General features: G+C 38.4%; 1 protein-coding gene and 1 long non-coding RNA gene across 3 annotated transcripts in view; one reads left to right on the top strand and one right to left on the bottom strand.

Annotated features, from left to right (window-relative positions):
* LOC146444326 (uncharacterized) overlaps nt 1–15,029 on the top strand; it is a 98,370-nt gene extending 83,341 nt beyond the window's left edge. For both annotated transcript variants that reach the window (XR_014850103.1, XR_014850102.1), the window contains exon 3: nt 14,968–15,029. This is a non-coding gene — a long non-coding RNA (uncharacterized LOC146444326). The remainder of the gene's footprint in view (nt 1–14,967) is intronic.
* Nucleotides 11,754–22,736, bottom strand: part of MYO16 (myosin XVI) — a 293,290-nt gene continuing 282,307 nt past the window's right edge. The window contains exon 35 of the mRNA XM_085052748.1: nt 11,754–16,554. Within this exon, the coding sequence (XP_084908874.1) occupies nt 16,321–16,554 (234 nt within the window). The 3' untranslated portion in view covers nt 11,754–16,320. The remainder of the gene's footprint in view (nt 16,555–22,736) is intronic.

The following is a 22,736-nucleotide window of genomic DNA, read 5'->3' as shown; positions in this document are numbered from 1 at the left end:
GTAAATCTCTCCTCACATCTAAAAGCTGAGTATAATCTAAGCTTTTTGTCCAATTTGATTTTGTTGTGAAAATGTTGGATGCCTAAGGTGAGTATCCAAGGAGGTGAAATAAATTTTCCTTTAAATGTGCTTGCTTCTCAGACAGTGTAAAAAGCTTGAAGTGCTCATCCCACTGTTAGACAGTTAAGTAAGAGGAATCACAGCTTGACATCCAAATCTACAAGGGCGTCTGTTGGTGTCAGTGGCATTACATTGAGAGATCTGGCTTCAAAATTCTACAGTTCATAAACTCAGTAGCTTTGGACACTGTGATGAAACATGCAAATCTATGGGCATTTCTTGCAAGATATTCCTGAAATATCTCCTCTCTCTGGTTTATTTCTTTTTTTTTGCACCATCCTCTCACTCAAGTGAGGCTTCAGCATGATAACACATGCATATACAGGCAAAAATAAGCAATGAACCTGCGTAATCACAGGGAAAAGCAGGAATAAATCACGCTCATTATAAAAGAAATAATTATTTGGGCACCAGGAAAACTTTCTTAGTTGTTAGAAGAGTGGAACTATAGGAAAGGAAACTGGGGTTGTAGCAGTGTATACCATACTGGTGGCATGCAACATTGGAGGTCCTTCTCTACTCTGCACTGCTCTGGCCTTACCCTGAATATTGTGTGCAGTTTTGGGTTGAGGTCACTTGTTTTGCTCAGCCTTGAGGAGACTGAGGGGAGAGCTCATTGTGGTCTTCAATATCCTCACAAGGGGAAGTGGAGGACAGTTACTCTCATGACCAGCAACAGGACTTGAGGAAACAGCATGAAGCTGAGTCAGGGGAGGTTTAGGTTGGATTTCAGGAAAAGTTGTTTCACCCAGAGGGTGGTTGGGCACTGGAACAGGCTCCCCAGGGAAATGTGACAGCACCAAGCCTGACAGTGTTCAAGAAGCACTTGGACAATACTTTCAGGCACATGGTGTTGTTCCTGGTATTGTCCTGTGAAGAGCCAGGAGTTGACTTGAATGATCTTCATGGGTGCCTTCCAACTAGGCATGTTCCATGACTCTACAATTCCATGATTCTATGAAGGTCAGTGAAGACCTGCAGATAGTAGATCCTATTTCTCCTGACTCAGTACATGAAAGGATGATTTTGCTCACTGACCTCTGACATTCTATTTATTACAATACTGTAAAAAGTCTTCTTTACATTTGAGACAACCCTGAGCTTACGTAGGACACATACAACACGGTCCAGCCATATTTTATAATTCTTCACCAGTGCTGCAGAATAAAGACTGTCTTAATCCCATCTGCCAAGACTTGAGCAGGGCTGTGCATGAACTGAGGTGTTACTCAATGTATTTGGAAAACTTTAAACTGAAATATTGAAATGGAATTTAGCAAAATTTGAACAGCTGAGCAGGATCACAGCTTTAGGCTTGGGTGTCCGTGTGTTCTGTGCAAGTCCCAGTTTTGGTAAGTCCCTTTGGCTCTACCGATGTTGTGGGATGTGAAAGTGCCTGCCAGCTTCTGCATCCCTGAAACTGAATCTAGTCACATACCATCTGCCTTTCCTCCTCAGGCTATGATCTTCAGCCAAAGCATATTAAGGCATACAAGAAGACAGTGACAGCAAGTTTCAACAAATCCCCTAAATGAACGGGGGATTCAGGACTGGGTGAAGTAGGGTACCATCAAGGACATGCAGCATAGAATAAGGGATCCCTCAGGCCATATGTGTAGAGACAATATATTCATTGTTCCTGCTCAAGCCAGGAGCAGACATCGAAAGAGGGATATTCTGCCTTTCAGTATAGGCATGATCTCTCTGAATCACAGGCAGCTGCCCAAAATTAAATATGCAAGTAAGTAAAACTTCTGAGGAGAAGAAATGTTTTCTAATCAATTTCCATTAGATAGAAAGATGTTATGGATAAGTAGGTGGTAAGGTTTGCTGCCAGTGAATTAATACATCTATGTCATGACCATCAATTGTTGTCAGAAATGTGTGCATGGTCTGGAAGACTTTTTTTACAAATTGACAGTGACTGGCCAGGCTGAAAGCAGGTGTATCCATTTGAATCTATTCTGACCTTTGGTTCATGGCATATGCTCATGTCATGTCACATTATCTCAACATATCACAAAAGCTAAATGTCATACAGTGTCACATCTTAACCTAAGACAGCTCATCAGCCCTGCTGTTGTCAGGTTATGTGTAATGTAACAAAAGCACAGTAAATACCATGTCCTGTATACTATTTTAGCCGTTAGCAGTCACATAAGAAGTTGAAAGCAGTATTCACGTAAATGAAAAGATACAGCATAATTTCTTTGGAAAATCTCTGGGGCTTATTTACTGTTATTTCCATAAATCATTTTGCTCTGTGATAACAAATATTTTGAAGAATTCTTCTCAGTACTCAGAACTGCAAGCCCTTGGAAATCTGCTGTTTAGGATCCCCTGAATTATTACAACGTTTGAGGTGAAAGTTGCACCTGAGGGCAACTGGCCAATAAACCTGTCCTTGCTTTTTGCTTTTGGGATTGCCCTTCTTGTCATGCTCCTACTTTTGCCAGCCTATTACTCAAAGCCTAGCAACTTAATCAGGCTTGTATTTATAAGGCTTGTGTCATCTGAGTGGGAAACTGAAGCAATCCCTTGTGACCTAGGGGACCAGTCACATGTTTCCAAAAAGGTCTGACTGTGGAATTTGACTGCCACAGGACGTAATTCATTTAGATGAATGGCTGACAAACACCTGTGAGTGTTTCACAGGTTTGGATAAATTATCATGCGCCTATGGGAAGCTCATAAAGTGGGAAAGAAGTCAGGCAAAGGATACAGTCATCCTACAAACTGGTTAAGTAAACTCTCCAGGTCTACACAGCCCTCAAAATACTAGTGTTTCAATAAGGTTGCATATGGTCAAAGTAGTAAAGGTTTAATACTCTAAGGATAGGTAGTTACATGCAGCTGCAAAATGACACCTGGTGGCCTTTTGGGAGAGTGGCTATCATACTTTCTCCAGGCGAGGGCAGAAGGGTGGGCAGGTGCAGTTGCTTTCAGAAGACCTTTGCTTCTGGGGACTGATAAATTGTGAAGAACTGGACATAACAAGTTTTAAAGTAAATGCTTGTGGTTGTTCATCTAACTACTCACACCTAGCTACCTGTGAGTACAGGAAGTGCCATTATAATGACCATGATTTTGTCAGGCCACATGACACTAACAGCTTCATTTTTCTCTCTTCCTCCTCCCACTCCATGCTGGGCATACAAGGAATGAGGGAAGGAACATGTAGGACTGCACCCTTCCTGCCAGGCTGTATGCTAGGATATTCCCTTTTCTTGTTTCACACATAGAACATAGACTCATCGAGGTTGGAAAAGACCTTCAAGATCATTGCAAACAACCTTTGACCAAACACAGCCTTGTCAACTAAACTACAGCACTAAGTGCCATGTCCAGCTGTTTCTTGAACACTCCCAGGAATGGGGACTCCACCACTTCTCTGGCAGCCTGTTGCTAGGTATGACCCCCTTGTGATGGGATGATCGGGGCTTTGGAAAAAATGGGGAGCATTAGACTTGCATGCAGCTTACCTGTTTCAAAAGTCTGGGTGCCATGTAGCACTTGTTAGCAGGCACCAAAGAGAAATAGGAAACGAGAGATGGGATTTAACAAGGGAATGAGGCTTATGAGACAGCAACCTTAAGGACCAACTCCCTTACATGTCAGATCCTTTCGTGTGAAATGCTGAGCATCCATAGGCTCCTCAGTAGCCCAAGAAACAAAAGTATTCATGGGTTTCCAAAGACTTCTTGGAGTTACTTTATTTCTTTCAAGACTAGAAGTCCCCTATCACTCCTTCCTTTTGCCTTCCTCTTCCTCCTTCAGCTGAAACGTCTGATACTTACTAACTAAATCATTAACTGAGTTAAGCATTTTAATAGGCTAAGTAATTATAACCCATGGTCATAATAAATGATATGGAGAGGGGGGTTTTCAATTAAGAAATATTTTCCCACCCCTGTGTAGCATATGACCTTCAATGTATAGGCCATATTTCTCACTCATTCTGCCACCCTGAGGGAACTGCTTCCCTTTATATATATTAAAAAAATTGTTAATGGTGCACTTGTAATCACATGGCTGCATTTGAACGAATCTCATTCCAGACTTTCCCTGGAGGGTTTCATTATTCTGGTTTGTGCAAGATTACATCCAGTTGTAATTCTGTGTGTCTGACTGCAGCTGCTGGTTCATTTGAGCATCTGCATCTATTCTCCCAACCAAGTGCACAAAGAAATGTGATGCAACATTCAAACAAACAGCTTAATGAACAACTGTAAACAGAACCTCTCAAACAACAACTGTATGTACCTTTCTGCAGAATAGCAGATCATGATTATGATCTGAAGATCATGATTATGATTTTTCCTTCAATGTGGGAAGAAAAAATGGTCCCAGTTTTTTTCATTATGCAAATTAAGTTAAGCACTTTTGTTTTTTTGTCACAGATATGTAAAAAACCCCAAAATTGAAAAGGACCTCCTTCCCTGATATTGTGCCATTAAAGGTCTGGGTCAAAGACTGACATCTGCTACCCTTCTATAAATCTAGAGATGATACCTGGATTCCAGCAGAGCAGTTCAGGATTTATACCAACTTCAGTGAGAGCTACTTTGGCCTTCTAAATATGTAATTGTTCTTAGCGAAAAAAAATCTATTAATCCCTCACAGCAGTCACTGATTGTGCCATTTTAACAGTAACAGGCAGCGTGATTGAGTGTTTTCAGTGCTTTCTGACAGATGGTCATTGTGTTATAAAACAGCTTCCAACAAATAATGACCATATCCACATGAGAGATGGAAAATTGTTCTCTATTGTACAATCCCTTTTTGCTTCACATAATGAAGTAGAAATGTTTCTTCAATTCCATTTTATTCTGATCCTGAAAGGAAGAAACTTAAACTTGAAAGAAAAGTGATAAGAATTTGAAAGAAGAAATGTTCCAAATGGTTTTTATTTGTTTGCTTGACTATTTATTTGCATCTAATAAATTTTGTGGTTAATGTTATTCTATTCTTATTTCATAGTATACATTTCCCTTCAGGTGCCAGTGCAGCTTCTCTTGAAAGATCACAAGTAAGCTCAAGACAAAGATATGGTTTCATAGTCACAAGATGACAGGTTTGAAACTTATTCCTCATAACATGATGGGCATGAGTGCACAGTGGTCTGTATAACTGGGAAAGAGGTTTCATTTTAATCACAATGCTTCAGAACATAATGTGAACTAACAGTTTATATCAATCACAGAGCTGTGAATTTACTACTGTTACCTGTGATGCTACAGGACTTACGTCTCTTATACTGTAAAAGAATCTGAAGCATCAAGTGTGTTCAATAGGTACCTCAAAAATGTTAGTACATGTCTTGTTGTACACTAGGAACTGCACAGGAAATGTGTGACTATTTCTGCCTGGGTAGGAGGTGAGAGTCATATGAAGGGAACAAGTTGTCTTGCATCAGATTATTGATGAATAAAAGGAGTATTTTTCACAAACACCGAGACTGACTGACTGAACACATGCAGACTTCAATTTTTGAGAAGAAATTGTTGATCAGTAGTTATCCTGATTTGCACTGCAAAAAATCTCAGCAGTACAACTAAGCTGAAGTAGAATGATGAAGCAGAACTTGAAAAATTATTGCACAGCTATTTGTTTACATGTTGGCTGTTCAGGAGTTCTAAAAGAAGTTAAGCTGTTTTTTTGTCTTGGAAAGAGCAAGTAAAGTTAAACATATATGGAATGAACATATGTATGAGGCAAGAATGATTCCTGTCAGCTCTCAGAACCAAACTATCCTTCAGCAGTAATTTTCAGCCACGTTTTGCACAATCTACAGCAAAAACACCCATGACTTTCATCAAATCTTTACCTGTGCCGGAACTGATTGCTCACCTCTTCACATTTGTATTTCACTACATGTTAATGGTTGAGGTTTTAAACTGGATTATTTTACTGACTCTTACTTTGTTATCAGGGGAAAAAGTAAAACTTCCAAAACCACGAGCATCTTGCCTACAAAAATTTTCAGGGCACACTTTGCATGAGGTTCACTACTATGGAGGTCAATGATCAGATTGAAATCAGAAACTTTTATGTGTCTGGGTGACCCCTTCCAGTTGCAAGTGCTCCTGGGTCATAACCTGTGGGTTTTATATCCCTCTATGTGTTTACATGTGTTTAAATTAGGAATTGTCTGAACTAGCTTCTGCAATTAGAAACAAGGAGCTGTGCTTTTATTAGAGGCCATAATGAGTTCTCAGAGCCAGTCACTTGACCCCAACAAGCTGTGGGAAAGATTTTCTATGGTGGTTCCCACTTGTTTCTGATAATGAAGTAGCCTCTTCAAGACCAACTAATCTCAGTAAAGGTGAGAGACATTCTCATATCTATTAAGTAACCATTTATAATTCAGAAGAACATTTCTGAAAGGAGCAGCATGTCTTTTGTCTTCTATATATAGGACAACATTCAATGCTTAAACTAAGTGAGCACTTTTGCTACAACTTGTTGGCAGTTGGAAGTCCTGTGGGGAAATGAGTTCATGGCTTCATCACCTGCTAGAGAGCTATGACAGCTCACCCCTAGCTAGCAATCTCATTGACCTTGAAAGCTGAATGATTACAGAGGTTTACATTATCATATTTGAAAGGTGGTGTCGCAGAATCACAGAATAGTTTGGTGTGGAAGAGACCTTCAAGATAATTTAGTTCCACCCCTCCTGCCATGGTCAGGGACACCTTCCACTAGACCAGGGAGCACGAATACCCTATCCAACCAGGCCTTGAATACTTCCAGGGGTGTGAGAAACCTGTTCCAGTGTCTCAACAACCCACACAATAATATCTTCCCAATACATAGTTTGAACCTGCCTTCTGTCTGTTTAAAGCCATTACCCCTGTCACTATAGGCCTTTGTAAAAGTCCTTCTCCAGCTTTCTTGTAGCCCCCTTTAGGTACTGGAAGGTGCTATAAGGAAGGTCTCCCTGGAGCCTTCTTTTCTCCAGGCTGAACAACCCCAACTCTCTCAGCCTGTTCCCATAGGAGAGGTGCTCCAGCCCTCTGATCATCTTCCTCTGGATTCACTCCAACAGGTCCACGGCTTCCTGTGCTGGGGACCCCAGAGCTGGAGGCAGCACTGTAGGTGGAGACTCACAAGAGTAGAGTAGAGGGGGAGGATCATTTCCATTGATCTGCTGCCCATGCTGTTTCAGATACAGCCCAGGACATGGTTGGCTGCCTGGGCTGTGAGTGCACATTGCCGGGTCATGTGGAGCTTCTTGTCAACCAACATCCTCAAGTCCTTCTCCTCAGGGCTGCTCTCAATCTTATCTTCATGTGCCTTCATGTCAAGGCTGCAACAAAGCAAAATGGATCTTGTAATAGCAGTATCTGGATAAAAAGATGACTCCTGGATCTTGGCAATTTCAAGACCTTTTTTCTTAGGTCTTTTCCAGTCTAAAGAATTCTATGATTCTATGATTCATTGTCATAATTTAAGTATGTCATTGTTTGTAACTTAAATGTAAGAAAAAAAGTATTAAAATAAAAGCAACACGGAGAGGAACAAAATCACTTGCTTCCTAATTTTCATGTCATGATCTTGTGAAACTACTTTCCTGTCCAGTGGTATCTTTGATATGTTCTCCCATTGTACCCAAACAGAGCTAAATCTTGCTTTATCTTCTCACAGAACTCTCACCCACTTATCATTTCCATGTATGAAAAGCAGAGGGAGACACAGGAAGTATTATTTCTCCAAATAACAGGATTTGGAGGTATCATGCATGGACTGTACAGGGACAGGAGAACATTTCTAACATGTGAAGACATATAATGGAATAGGGTTTGCAGACCTTTTGTCAAGCTTGAATTGAGAATCCCAGTGCTCCTAAAAGGGCTTTATTTGTGGTAACACCTAAAGAGAACATGTTAAGTTTACAGACACCAAAAGAGACACAGGAACATACACATTCACAAAGTGTATCTCTATGCAATACCACACTTACGACAATACAATTTTTTCATGCCAAGTGCTGCGTGCCATAGATCACTTTCTCAGCACAGTACAGAAAAACTCTGCCAGAGTATAGTTGGTTCCTAGACATGGTCTTCCAAAACTGATTTTTTTCCCTGTCTCTCTGGAGAGCTTTGAGTCTTGAAGCCCTGTTGTGTCTCAGACTGTGGGCATGCTTTTCACAACTGAGGGCTAAATAAGCATATCTTATTTTTCCACACTGTGGGAGAACCTTTGGCAGTTTTTCATCATTACTTTGAATTCTGCCCCAGCATTCTTACAAGTTCATTTGAGTTAATGCCATCCTTAGCTCTATATAAATTCTACCTCGGGCATCTATTCAACTAACAAATATTTGGGAAAGAAGTGGGTCTCTGATGCCTCTTAAGAAGAGATCCAATGTGGAATCTCTCCTTCCTGCCAGTTTTCCAGTGATTACTTTCTTGGAACTTATTTTCAACCACCTCTTTATCTACTTTATTGTGAACCAAGGTTGCTCTCTACATCAGCAGCACACAATCTAACTGATGAGATATGATTCAGGTAGGTGGACTTCACGTTAGGTAACAAATTAGCTGGACCACTGGGCTCAAAGTGTATTACAACAGCATAAAGTCCAGTTGTCAGCCACATAGCAGCTTTCCTTCAGGGTTAATACTGGGGAAAATAGTATCTTTATTAATGAGCTGTACAATCAATACATTTGTTCATAATAGACAGCAAATGCTGTGTATGCAGCAGGATGAAGCGGAGTCAATGCTTCAGTAAATCTCTGGAGGACAGGGCTGATGTGTCAGTGGATGCTGGCAGCCTGAAGGAATGGGCTGGCAGAAGATGAATATTGTTCAAAAAATGATTTAAATTTTGATTCCCCAGTGAAAACCCCTATGCAACAGAACAGGCTGGGGCTAGTTGGACAGGAAGCAGCTTTGCCCATGGGGGCAAGACATTTCAATAGCCTTGATGGTAAAGGAGTCCAACCTTATCACCCTCTCCAATGCCCTGAAAGGAAGTTGTAGCTAGGTGGGGGTCGGTCTCTTCTCACAAGTAACACGTGATAGGATGAGAGGAAATAACCTCAAGTTGTGCCAGGGAGGTTTAGATTGGAGGTACTTCAAGATTTGCAGATGTGACACTTGGAGGCATGGTTTGGTGATGGTCTTGGCAGTGCTTGGTTTACTGTCAGACTTGATTTCAGAGGTCTTTTCCAACCTAAACAATTCTGTGATTCTCCTTTTCTCCCTTAAGTACAGTGTCTCATCATGACAAATATAGAGCCAGATGGACTCAGGAATTGGAAACCCAGAACAGGCAATATGGAAACCCAGTTTAGTCCTACATTCCTGTCCAGAGACACAGCACCTAAAAGACAGGTCATGTGTAATTTCCTTATGTGAACTGAATCTTCACCAGGATCTGGCCTTTTATTCCTATACAGGGATTACATAAAATACTAAAGAAATACACCTTTTTCTTTTTTTCTTTTTTTTTTTTTTTTTTTTTTTTAATGTATAGGTAGATCTTATTTGAATGTTTGGCAGGACTCTTGTACACACACAGAAATAATTTATAAATAATTTGTGGGCCATAACAATCAGCTGGTGTCATATCCTGAACTTAACTGGAGATCTTTGTAAAATCATGGGCTTAAACTAGACCCACATTCTCCAGCTTCAAAACAACATCTCTGTTGAACAGACAAGCCTGCAACAGAGTGTTATTTCTGGTCTAGTAAAGCAAGCACACCTACACGAGGTATTTGATATAAAGCATCCATCAGTGTGCCTTTGATCAACTAAATAGAATGTCTTTCCCACTGCAGAGAAGCTGAGGTCTGCATGTTTGTCTCCCCCAGGAGACAAAAGATGCACACTTTTCTGGCTGCATGATGTGTGACTTTGATAACTACTCATGCCTGGTGAGAACTCAGGGATTACATAGGACAGAAGCTCAAGGCAGAAGGAAGGATTTGAGAGCAACTTTTGGGATATTGTCTTGATCTTTGATGATAGCATGATGATAGCATGATCTTTGATCATCTAGCATGTTATTTGTATTAGAAGGTATGTTTCAAATGCACTTATTTCAATATTGTCTTTTATTTATTACCTTTTCTAAATGCTGAATTCATATTACAGACATGGGAGCTATGTTAGTAAAAGCTAGATGTGAATAAACCCTTTCAGTAATCATGTTACTAAAATATAAATTTAGATGACTAGAGGAGTAATTTCTATTCAAGACATTTTTAACTGCATGGAATGATTTGGACTAGATTCATTAGGCAAGAATTTAGACAAAATCTATATTTAGGCTACTGGTCAGAACCATGAGGAAGGTCGTGATATCTGGAAATTTCCAAAGCACTGACCCAAACTCACACATTCACCAACTAATGTTTTCTTACCTTACTCCTGTCAGATTAGGCAACTCCTTGCCTACCTATCTGGTTTGTGAAGCTCAGACCACTCTGTTAGGCACTCTGCACTAAAAACCACAAGAGATGGTTTTAATCCAAACAAATCACATGGACCTGTCTTCTCAAAAGGATAGAAAATCAGGTCCCCTAATTTTTAAAATAATTTCCTGACCACCATGTTGCACTAAGTTGTGAGACAGAGGAGCTACATCTGTATAAAGATTCATTTAACAGCTATGGCTATTTCATTGCCACAGCTTCCTAGCCTACTGGTTTGGCCACATTTGGACAGTGAGAAAGTTGCATTCTAATACTCATTTTTGGAAACATGTAAGTAATTTATATTAAGCGTTAATTAGAGTCTGCAACACATTTCTCCTCTTTCTCTGGGAATATATGACAGCTTCAGCACTTTTCTTTCTGTACTCTAATGAGTATCAGGAGACAGGTGACACAGGTTTTATATAAGTTCTACCTCAGGCATCTATTTAACTAACATATCCAGGTAGACTGAGAAGGGGCTAGAGCCCAAATAAAACACAGTGAGGGCACAAGCACTAGCTAATAACTGCCACATGAACATTGCTATGACAGCAATATACCTGTGCTTGTCAAATTTTCCCTGCTGATACTTCAAAAGACCTCAGCAGTTCCCCTGTATCTCAAAACAAATATCCATTAGTGTGGTCTTTCCAGAGAAGAGTGGATTTATGAAAAAGGATGTTTGTGAAGAGTTGAAATAATGTGTAAATTCAGACAGCATCCAACAAAGAATTTCAGCTAGAAAAGGTGAAAAACATGTTGAAGTAATGAAATATTCTATTTTGGTATTTTAAAGGATTTTTTCCCCAAAAAAATCATAAAGATTATGCTGTAATTTCATTTAACAACGTGTTTTTTTTTTTATTGTAAAAGTCTGATTGAAAATTAAGATGACAGGAAAGAAAACAGAAAAGTGCTTAGAGGGGACTTTATTCACATATGTGAGAACCAAACCAAGCTACTTAAGGTTGAAATAAATATTTCTAACTAATTCAAGATGAGGTTCTGTTGTTTACTGTAATAAATCAAATATCCTCAAAAAGTCAAAACATGACTTGACTGAACTTTTGGCCTATGACACTTTACAGCAAAATGCATGATTTGACCAGATCCAACAGACGTTCGTGGGTTGGTGAAAAGGCCAAACCACAGTGGGGAGGACAGACAGTCTTTGCCAATGATCTAATTCTCACAGCCACAGTATAAGCCAACACTGGGATTTATTTATTTCTTCTCAAAAGGAAAATCCTGAGTATACAGAGAACAGCAGAACTGGAAGAAAAGCATTTCCTTCTGTTTTGTTCAGCTACTGTCAAATAGTTATGCTCAGGTGGTGTTTTCTTTTTAAAAATTATATATTTAGAACACAAAGCCATGAAATGTTTAATACCATTCTGGAAAACGGATTTGTACAGAGTTTAGTTACATTTATTATTTAACAAGCGAATGGTAAAACTTACTTTAAGTTCCTCAGAGCATTTCAGATATTAGCAGGCTTTATAGAGATAACAGGATTACTAAGGATGCCAATATATACAGCAGAATTAAAAGCTACAATTAATATGGCTATTACTATCACTTTAGAACTATGCTACAATCTATTATGCTTTCTTAGCAAGTTAATGAAATTCTTTGTCCCACACACAAAGGATCTGCAGTATAATAAAATTATTAATGAAAGTAATTAAACATTATAGAATAAAAAAGGATCACTGGCAAAAAAGAAAGGTAAATGCAATTCACTTACTCAACAATCATATTATTGTTTTGTAAACAATACAAATTTTTAAAAGGCTTATCACTTCATGCTGTACACAGATCATTTGAAAAATATCGGTGCATGTACTTCTCTGAATGTCTAAATCAGTTTTTAAAAACAAAGTTTTACTTAAAATCTGCAATAGGAATGTAACTACAGCAACTAAAAAACACCAATGCTATTTCAGGAGTAACAAGTAAGGTATAAGCTTTAAAAATTTTCTCATGCCAGTAGATGTTGTTTTTCTGTTATTGTGACTTAATAGGGTTTCAGAATTCCCTTGGCTTTAAGACCAATGACTTTTTAAAGTGTAAAACATATCTGATTCTTCTTACCTTATGCTGAAGGACAGGTTGATTTGTTAGGCGTTTCGGTTTTTTCACATATTAAAAATTAAGCAATAAGGCACAATGTGGAGGAGCGATTATCTGATGATAATCCCAGCATCCTGAAATTGCTTTATTGCAAATATAAACATATTTTAGATTGTTCACTGGATATTAAGGGCATTAGCATGCCCATAGAGTTTAATCTTCCCCTTCAGAATATTAAATTCATAAGGCCTTTTTTTTTGTCTAAGCTATTTTTTAATGTGCAAGACAGGACTTAATATACTCAAGAAATACTGTAACTGGCTGGTGCATACTCCACTGGGGAGACTAATTTACAAGCACTGTACAGTTCTGCTAAAACTACTTCTCAACATTTCAAAATGTCAATAGTATATTTTCCCAGCCCTGTAAACACATTTTGATACACAATATAAACGTTAATGGTAGTTTTAAGACACCTCTGGGGATATGGTTATTTAAGCAATAAGACACAGTAGGGTGTGAATTATGGTATAATAATTCCCTACCAACTGCATTGTTAGGCATGAGGCCAAAGGCCAAGGGACCAATGAACACACTAGGTGTGAATTATGACATCATAAGTCACACTCTAGAGTGTCTTACTGCCATTAGAGAAATATTTAAAATATGTTTTAACACAAATATTTTATTCCTACAGTACTATATTTTAATGGAAAATCCTGAAAAATCTTTCCAAGTAAAAAGTTAGCCATTATGTAACCTGGAATTAAAAACAAAATTCAAACAAAACAAAAAAAGTCTTCTAAGTTTGCCATATTGCACTGTGGTGACGTGCTTTAAAGAACAGCCCCAGAAAATACATGTCTTATCCAAGTTTGCAAACAAATAGCACAAAGGTCTTCCGCACAGGGGGTTATAATCTGTTTTGCTCATTGTCTATAGAATCAGATTGCCAGAATCAGGGCTGTACTAGCTTCTCCCATGTTACTGTATTGATGAAATCCCTAGAAAATCTACATACCTTTTTTGCACACTTGGTCATACTGCTGTAATAGGGCACAATATGGACTTTGAATGAGTAACAAAAAACTTCCTAAAGACCTTATTTGAGCTCCTGCAGCTGAGGCTGCTCACAGCTCCAACACAAATTTTAGTCAGGGTTGCAAGAAGGATAATATGTATTTATACTGTTTCCCATTTTAAACTCCATTTGACAAACGTATTTTCTCCCCTCTGGGCACTCCCATATTCCAAGTGCAGCAATGACAACAGCGTCATCAGGAGACACACAGGCTCACCTTACAAATGCCTCAGTGACTCGGAGCAAGCTCCCTGCAGCAGCACGGATTTTGGCATGGTCTAAAACTGGCTTCTCAGTCAGCTTTTACAGCTTGTCTTAAGCTTCCAGGCTGCTGTGGATTGATTGCTACCAGTGGCCGAGCATTAGGGCGAGCAGTAGGATAGAGCTCAGGGAGGGCTGTTTGCCAGGTCCATTTGGGGAGTGATAAGCCTGAGGGCATGTCTGCACCTCTCAGTGCACCGAGGTGCTCAGCCCTGCTCGGCTGGCTGGGGAGATGTGGCTGTGGATAGGGATGTTGTGCCATGCAGGGGTAACAACCTGTGCCTTGGACACAATATAGCTGCAAGGTCAGGTTAATTAGCTCTCCTGCATCCAGTTCCAGAGCTGTTTCATTTTGCACTCACAGAGGGATCTCTGTGTGTCCCTGGTTAGCTGAGTGAAAAACCAGAAACCTCAGTTCTTCCAGGCACAGCCTCTTTCTGACATAATTGTGTAGCAGGTGAGAGTTTTTCTGCATAACCTCACTCACAGGGGTCATCTGTCCCTCCTAGACAAAGTCATTATCTGTGACCATTAACATCTGTCAAAGGTAAGACTTTGGAGGCTAGAGTTCCTCATTCTCCATGAAATAGAAATGGATAATCTTACATGGAGGACTTCTATGAAGCTAACAGTGGTAACAAGGTAAAATTCTGAGCTAACTTGGTGTCTCCTCTTCCTTGTCCACTCAAAATGTCTCTTTTAATCTCCAGCAAGAGAAGGTACTTAATTCTGCCTACAGCTTGATGATACTCATGGGAACAATTTGAGTTTTGCTGCTTCCCTGTATAAACAAACAAGCATGTGACTGCTTTTTGCTATTCAGGCTACTTGAAATTTCTGTGAAACATGATGCAAAAACCTACACCTCTATGGATTTTTTCCTTTTCCAACGACTTCTAACCAAGAGCGAGCTCACCATTTTAGACCTAGCTTACATTTGAAAATATTTGTTTTATATCCACTTGCAAAACTGGAAACACTTTTTCCTGGATCTCAATAGGAATGGGACAAGCAACCAAGAAAAGGGTTCCACACTGGCTCTACATACTCCAAGAACTTAAAATAAGTAGCCCCAGAAAAAATACCTTTAAATATATATAAATTACACCTTTTACTGGCAAAACAGTATTTCAAAGACTGCTGAGCAATAACTAACAAGTTCCCAGCAGCATGTTTTTCATAAATTAGCATTGCTGCTCAGAAGTCACGTATGCCAACTAGAATGCTGCAATTTCTGAAACCATTTCATTACATGAAATTTGAGGTATAAACGCATCACTGTGCTACCATAATAAGGACATAATACTTTGACATACCCATGTCTGCAAAGCCTTCTGGCTTGTAACAGTAAATCACAGACCTATTTTCATACCTCATTACCATTATGTATCTTTCCACTGACACCTGACCTTACGCATAATCAGGTACGAATTTCAAACCACACTTATAATCTAAATGAGTGCCTCATTATTTTACATAACCCAGAATGAAATAAGGTTTGAGATGTAACTGCAAAATTCACAGTTCACACATTCAGAAATGCAGGTCCATCAAAAAGAAGTAATGGTCTCTAATTCATGACTGTGAACAGCACCAAATCACTCCTGCACATAGGAGCTTTGCAAGAATTTCAGGATTGGATTTTAGAAAGGGTATTGCCAGTTCTGGAAGAAATAACACAGTGTTGAAACTGTTTGGTATGTTGTTAAAGATAAACTATGAAAGAAAAATGCAAGTACTGAATTTATTACCTGTATTTTGAAGAAAGAACGACAGCACCAATTGCATGAAGTTATAAAACACCAGAAATAAACATGTAAATAATCTCCTTGGAACACAGACATCTACAAAGAAATATATATATATGTATACATGTAATATAATAAACCCATTCATTGGGGAACAAGAAACATCTTTTTGTACTGTATAAAACAGCTGTACAGTGTGCACACAGACTTTCCTGATCTCTCTAAAATGTCTGTCAGTCACTTCTCCCCATCATCATCTTTTAGACATAGTTTCTTCACTATGGGAGAACTCTAAGTGACTGTTTTGTACTTTTAAACTAAGTACTTACAGTGCAGTTTGTCTCTCTATATATATACACATGCATACATATGTATACTCACCAGTGCACACATATATGTATACATGTATATATATGAAAAAAACAAACACACACAGGTACACACACACGTGACAGATCTAAACAGCTCCTCCGTCCTGTGCTATTGAATTAGTGCTTATAAAAAAATCCCTCCATGTTTTGTGAAGGGAAGAAAACTTGCTGATTGTGCAGATTGAAGTCATTAAGATGGTTTCATTCCTAACAGTCTGCAAACACACATCTGAATCATATGGTGGTATCCCATATGCCTGAAGAGAGTCTGTTGCAGGAGGTATCTTCTACCTTCTTCAACAGCGTCGGCTTCTTACAAGGGGGTGGAGGTGGGGCTGTGATTCTTTGCTCAGTATTGTGCAATATTTGCTGCCAGTCTTCCCTCTCTTCACACAGCTTTCTCCGCCAATCTAGAAGCTCTTGTAGAGCCACACTCTCATTCTCGGAAAGTCTAAGCTGATGAATAACCTGTGAGAAGAAAATAATAATAACAGTAATAATAAAGGTGGATAAAGAAAACAGATCAAATAAGCCTGTAAATAATTTGAAGAAACCTTGTCCTCCAAAAGTGTTTAAGACTCTTTACACTGAAAATAAAGAACATTAGTGATTTAGAACTGCCCTAGTGCAATCTCATGTCTGAAAGTCAGAGTCTGAAGTTGCAATGTCTGAAGTTGTATGAAGCAACTGCCAAAACAGAAACAAATGGAAAAAACTCCCCTATGTCATCAAAGAGTACGTGAACACAATTCTCTGAAACACACAAAGCAGACTGCCTAAAGCTGCTGCAGGAGTAGCAAGGATTTTCCTCTTAATGTAAATACCCAAATAGCCATAACTAAGAAACCATAACCTTTGTTGCATATTAGAATCAGTAAATCTACTCATCAGAGACAGGTGTTATCCTTAGAACCAGGGCCCAGTCCTTGTCTTTCTCCAGAGAATGCATTAAAAATTTTAATTGTAGTTTCAGTTGGCTTGAATCTATTTAGAAATTCATTCTGAAGTAGCTACAGTTCTGTACTAGATTCATAACTCACCTAAAATAAACTGTTCCCTCCCATTTAACCCTTCTATTCCAGTGATTATTTATTTTGTTCAAGTCAGTTTGAAGCCCTGATGGCAGCACAAGTCCATGAAGCAATGAAGTTCATCTCTGTCCTTTATGACTTACTTGATACCTATGCAGCACCTAGAGCAGGTACTGAGATCTATAGACTTGGGAGCATTCTGTAGCAGGAGGGGATTATCTAGAAAATATACAACAAGCCCATCATAACATCTAATAGGCCACAACCCTTCTTTCTTAAGAACCCCACAGGACCACCTGGAAGAGGCATCTGTGGCATGGCTAAAATGCCCACACTTCACCTCACACAATGGGCTGATGTTAAGGTTGCATTTCTACTTCTTGTCCTAATGAGAGACAGCTGCATGTTAGTTATGATGAACGAAATCATGTGCAGTGCCCTTAAATGCTCCTGAGACACCACACACATGATTAGTTCCAGCTGCAAGGAAAGATGAGTGATGTGAAGGCCATTTTTGTCACTGATGGGTAATGGGGTTCCTGGGGTAGAAGACTTTTGCAATTGTCTGCGGCTCCCGCTGCTCCTTCATGGAATAGCAAGTGCCTGGGTACAAAGTCTTACACAAGCTTTACACTACTATTTCAAACGTGTCCTGTGCAAGTCAGACCTTTCACATGCACATGCTATCAGATGAGGAATGAGCCCTTACACGGAGATGTCTGAATATCCACAGGGAATTTGCTTAATTTCTGGTTGGTTGATACTTCAAAGAGAAATGCATTAACCTATAATATGTCTTAATAACAGGTATAATTTTAAGTACAGTTTAAAGTTCTGAATTTTTTTTTTAAAGAAGAAAAATTAAATTTTTTGAAAGACTTCATTAAAGTGTACCTCAATTACATATCACTATACAATTAAAAACCTCTTTGCTTTTACATTTACACAAAATGCAACAGGGCATCTCAGCAACTCAAATGAAAAAGAAATGTTCCACAGATATTGCTGTTATCAGTTGTTGTTATCAGATATTGAGTTATCAGAGACAAAACACACTACTTTTTTTTTTCCTTTCCAGTTGTGTATAAAAGACTAGAAGATGAAAGTTTGCATTTGGAAACAACTTATAAAGATATAGAGGTCAGGTGGCTTTATCCTATAGAACAGCTGGATAGTTTGAGAGTCACCATGGCTTACTCACTCATGGCCAGTTTCTATAATTTTTGTGGGTTTAAGTTATGAGCGTAATCCAGTTTAGAAAACACATAGATTGGAATCCAGTCTTCCCAATTTGGACACTTTATTTGTACCTAAATTTTAGACATTTCATGAACCTGCACAAAGCTTTTCAGAGAGGTGCTGAAACACACAAGAACCAAGCTTTGTTAAACTGTCATCACAAGAGTTTGATATGAAAGAATTTCAGAGATAATTAATTAAAGACACACCTGAACACTGCCAGATAAATATAGTTATTAAAAAGTAGATATTTTGAAACTGTGTTATTGGACGTGCTCTGGTGACAAAAGTTTGATAGAATGACTAATGAAGTTTGGAAGAATTTTCAGATTGAGAGATTGATGGAGTATTTAAAAAAAGATAATGCCACTGCTATTCCAAGGAACGTAAAAGCACATAGGTGCAAGGTGAAAAGTGAGTACATTTTGCCTGGGCAAGGAATTGACAAATGCATCCTGTTTATAGCTTACAGGCACTGAAGAAGCTGTATTATACTGACCCTGCTTATACAAGCTCTAAATTAATGCTGGATCAGGAGTTTCATTACAGAGCTCATTTTCCAGTGCATAGTGGACAAAAGTTGGTCCAGTTCACAAATAAGTGTACATATTTTATCATACTTTCTAAAACAGGGATGGAAAAACATCTCAAACGTTTATTCATTATGAAACTGGTATGGTAAATAAGCTGGAAAACAACCTGGATGAAGGACATGAGATGAAACTGTGGTTGAAATGAAATGGGGGAAAATGCATAAGAAGTGGCAGAGCTCTAAATGAACCAATTAATTTAATTAGATCTATTTGAATAACATGATATCTTTTCTCTTTTCCATTTATGATTAGACCTGTGACAAGCTAAAGATCTATTATACATATTCATTACAGAAAAGGTTGCTAAATAATTTTACATGAAGCAAAACGTAAAACAGTAAGCTATGTCTCTTCATTACTATTCTATATCCTGAGCAGGTATTTTGTGAAGGGTGAATGATGAGTGTAGGAATTAATTACTTTAAGACTACTGATCCTTTCAATGGGCACTAAACAAACAACTTTAACCAACTGTATCAGCAACAACAACTGCAGACCAGGATTTTCCTACTCAAAGTCAATGGTCAATCAGACATAGTAAACATGGCATTTGGGCTAGACCCACAAAATACATAGTATTTGAATACTTGGCATTTAACAGCTTTGCCATTTGGTGGAAACACCGTCCCTGTGTTTGGTATCCAGAGCTCTTACTGAGCAAACAAGAAAAGCTGGTGTCAAAGACAGTCATATGCAAAAGAAGAGTTTGTGGAATTACCACAGCTATTAACTGGAAACTGCAATGGATTGAAGGATTTAGACAAGATCCATATTTTCCACTGCAAAATATGACAAGAAGAACAAAATAAATTTGTGATGAGCCACCCAGGGAGGAGCTTTCAGGATTTGTTCTTTCCAAGTCACAGCTCAAACTCTCGGGCTGTGGAAGAGCTCTCCTCCTGGCATCGGGGATTTTGGTTGGTGACAGAACACCAATGACTCAGTTCCACCACAACATGCATGGAAGGAATTTCATAATTCTCCAGAAATTAGAGCATATTGGGAAATTATAAGATGTGGATTCAACTCGTCTGTGTTGATCCTACCTGAAATGAACATCATTTCCCTCTCTGCATTGGTAACTAGTAAGCAGTAGGTAACAAACCAGTGCTTTGGCTAATGCTGAGCAGCTGTCTCTCCAACATTCCCACCTCACCAGCAGGCTGGGGGTGGGCAACATCTTGGGATGGGACACAACTAGGACAGCCTAGCCAAACTGACCAAAGGGATATTCCGTACCGTATGATGTCTGCACACCTATAAGAAAAAAGAAGGGAAAGGGGGAGACATCCATTATTTACAAAGTCTGCCTTCCAGAACAACCCCCACAATGCTGAAGCCCTGCTTTCCAGGAAGTGATCAGACATTGCTTACTGATCAGAAGTAGAGAATGAAGTATTTTTATTTTGTTTATCCTTTGCTGCTTGCATGTACCCAACTTTCACTTTTGCTTTAATAAACTGCCTATATCTTGACCCATTATTTTTTTCCATCTTATTTTCCCCCCGTCCTGTTGTAGAGGGACATGATAGAGCAGCTTGGCAGGCATTTGGTGTCCAGCCAGGGTCAACCCACCACAGTTCTTTGAGGTTAAGGAAGTGACCAAGTTCCCACATGCTGAGAAGGCACTGCAACTACAAGGGTGGAGTCTGAGTGCAGAGCAGAAGGACTCTTGACTCTTGCGCTTTGTGCTGTCAGATTAGTGTGCTAAAGCAAATCTTTCAGAGAGAGTCCCTTGTGGTTTTACTGCACAAAAAATCACTGGAGACAGAGCACTCTGGTTACATGCTGGCAGTCATGAAAATCTTAGATTTTGCCTATATACATTTGAGTATTGCATAATCATTGGAGAATGAGGCCCTGAAGTGTCTTCTGTATTCAGGCTTCTAAATTCTGCCTAGATTTCACTATACAGCCTAAAGCAGACATGCTGGATTTCAACTTTGTCTTAGAATCAAGATGAGTTACTATAAGGTAAGTCAATAAATTATTTTAATTACATTCATTTCATATGCAAGTAAAAAATTCAGCAAGTTTTTAATTATAGAAAGTAGAAGGTTTCATATTTTAAGTAATTTGTGATAAAAAGTATGCCAGATAAAATGATTAAGAGGCCCATTTAAAATAAACTTTGAGTTATTTAGGGATTGGCTCTAGAATCTCAGGAAATTAATTCTCTATTAAAAGATCAAATGCTATAACTTTACAGAGGATGTTTTGTAACATTCAGAAGCAAAGAATTTATATTCTGTGTTTGTGTGTCAAATGCAACAGAGTCTTAATCATCAGCCTATGACTAAAGAATTCATCACACAGTCTGACAAACAGAGATTTATTATTGGTAGATTCTTTTCATTATTCCACCTCAATTTGCTCCCTCACTGACCAAATGTAGGGTTTACCTTTTCAAAAATATGTGTATACTATTCTATTTTTTTTTATTTGTGAGTGCATTGTTTTTTACTAATATTCACCAGATATTAAGTATTTAATTACATATTATATTTACATATTATTTAAAATATACAAATATTTTTCTTTGCACAAAATGTAGCACTTCATGTTTTATTACAGTTCTGATTTAAGTTGCTTCTTTAAGTTTTAGTAAAATTCCTGCCTATAGACATATAAGAATCACAGAAAACAGATCCTAAAATCACAGCACAACTTAAGAACATGCAAAGCATATAAACCTGTGTTCCTGAGACATTTGCATTTTGTAGTTAGTTCATATTTTTTGTTTGGAGGAATAATGCCAATTTTTCTCTTCAACAGATTTATCAGTGTTTGTGCTTTAAAGTAACTGTCAGTAAATGCTCACAGTTAATTATTACATCATTAATTTTTCTTTTCCATTAGTGAAGTTGAAGTCTCATCATGGAATCCATGGGAAGACTCAGATCAGAAGAGCAATGATTTTACCTTTCTAAACTTCGATCAGGATCTAAAGTGAATTATGCAATAAATGTAGAATATTGATGATAAATTATCATAATGATTTTAGAAATCAAACTGCCTTGACAAAACCCATGCTTACTATCTCTTTCAGTTTATAGGCTGCCTAAATATGAAAGCCAAAGGAATTTCAGCCAATAAAGTGACTCACAGTTAACTTTATTACAGCCCTCAAAAGCAGTTCACAGACCCCAGTGGATTATCTGTGGCTCCTCACCTCTTGTTTCAATATTAAAGACACCATTTCATTCAGTAATTCAGAAAACAGTTCTTACTGTATGCAATTATCAGCAAGAGCAAAATATTTTGATTCAACTTGTATGCAACTCTCACAAAAATGTTTCTAACTCATTTTAATGGCTTTTTTTTTTTAATCTGATAAGCCCCTACACTGACATGCATGTCACAACTTTATTTCCAAACTACAGAACAAGCACACTGCAACCTCTTCACAAATCCTAACTCTTCAGATACCAACCAGTAGGTTTGGGGAATTATTTTATGTTAAAAGAACAGCAGAAAACAGGAAAGGATTGCTTTTCCACCAACTAAAGAATCAAGGAAAATTACAAATCTGTTATTCTACATGTTGTTTACCAATGTAATATTCATTTAAATCTATAATGGTAAAGCACACAGCAAGCCAAGGGTGGAAAGAAACCTAGGTAAGCATTCAACATAAATCAAATCAATATGTAAATTTGCATTTGATTGGGAAACCTGCACTGGCCATGTAAGACCTCAGCAGGGAGCAGCTATGACAAATTAGCTTACATGCTTCAAAATTCCAATCAAAATCTTCAAATACAAATGTAACACTGGGATCCTAACT

The sequence above is a fragment of the Lichenostomus cassidix genome, chromosome 1 (genome assembly GCF_008360975.1).
Source record: "Lichenostomus cassidix isolate B80296 chromosome 1, HeHo_3.0, whole genome shotgun sequence".
NCBI classification, from domain to species: domain Eukaryota; kingdom Metazoa; phylum Chordata; class Aves; order Passeriformes; family Meliphagidae; genus Lichenostomus; species Lichenostomus cassidix.
Note: the sequence above shows the minus strand (reverse complement) of the source record. Positions and strands in the feature narration are given on the sequence as shown.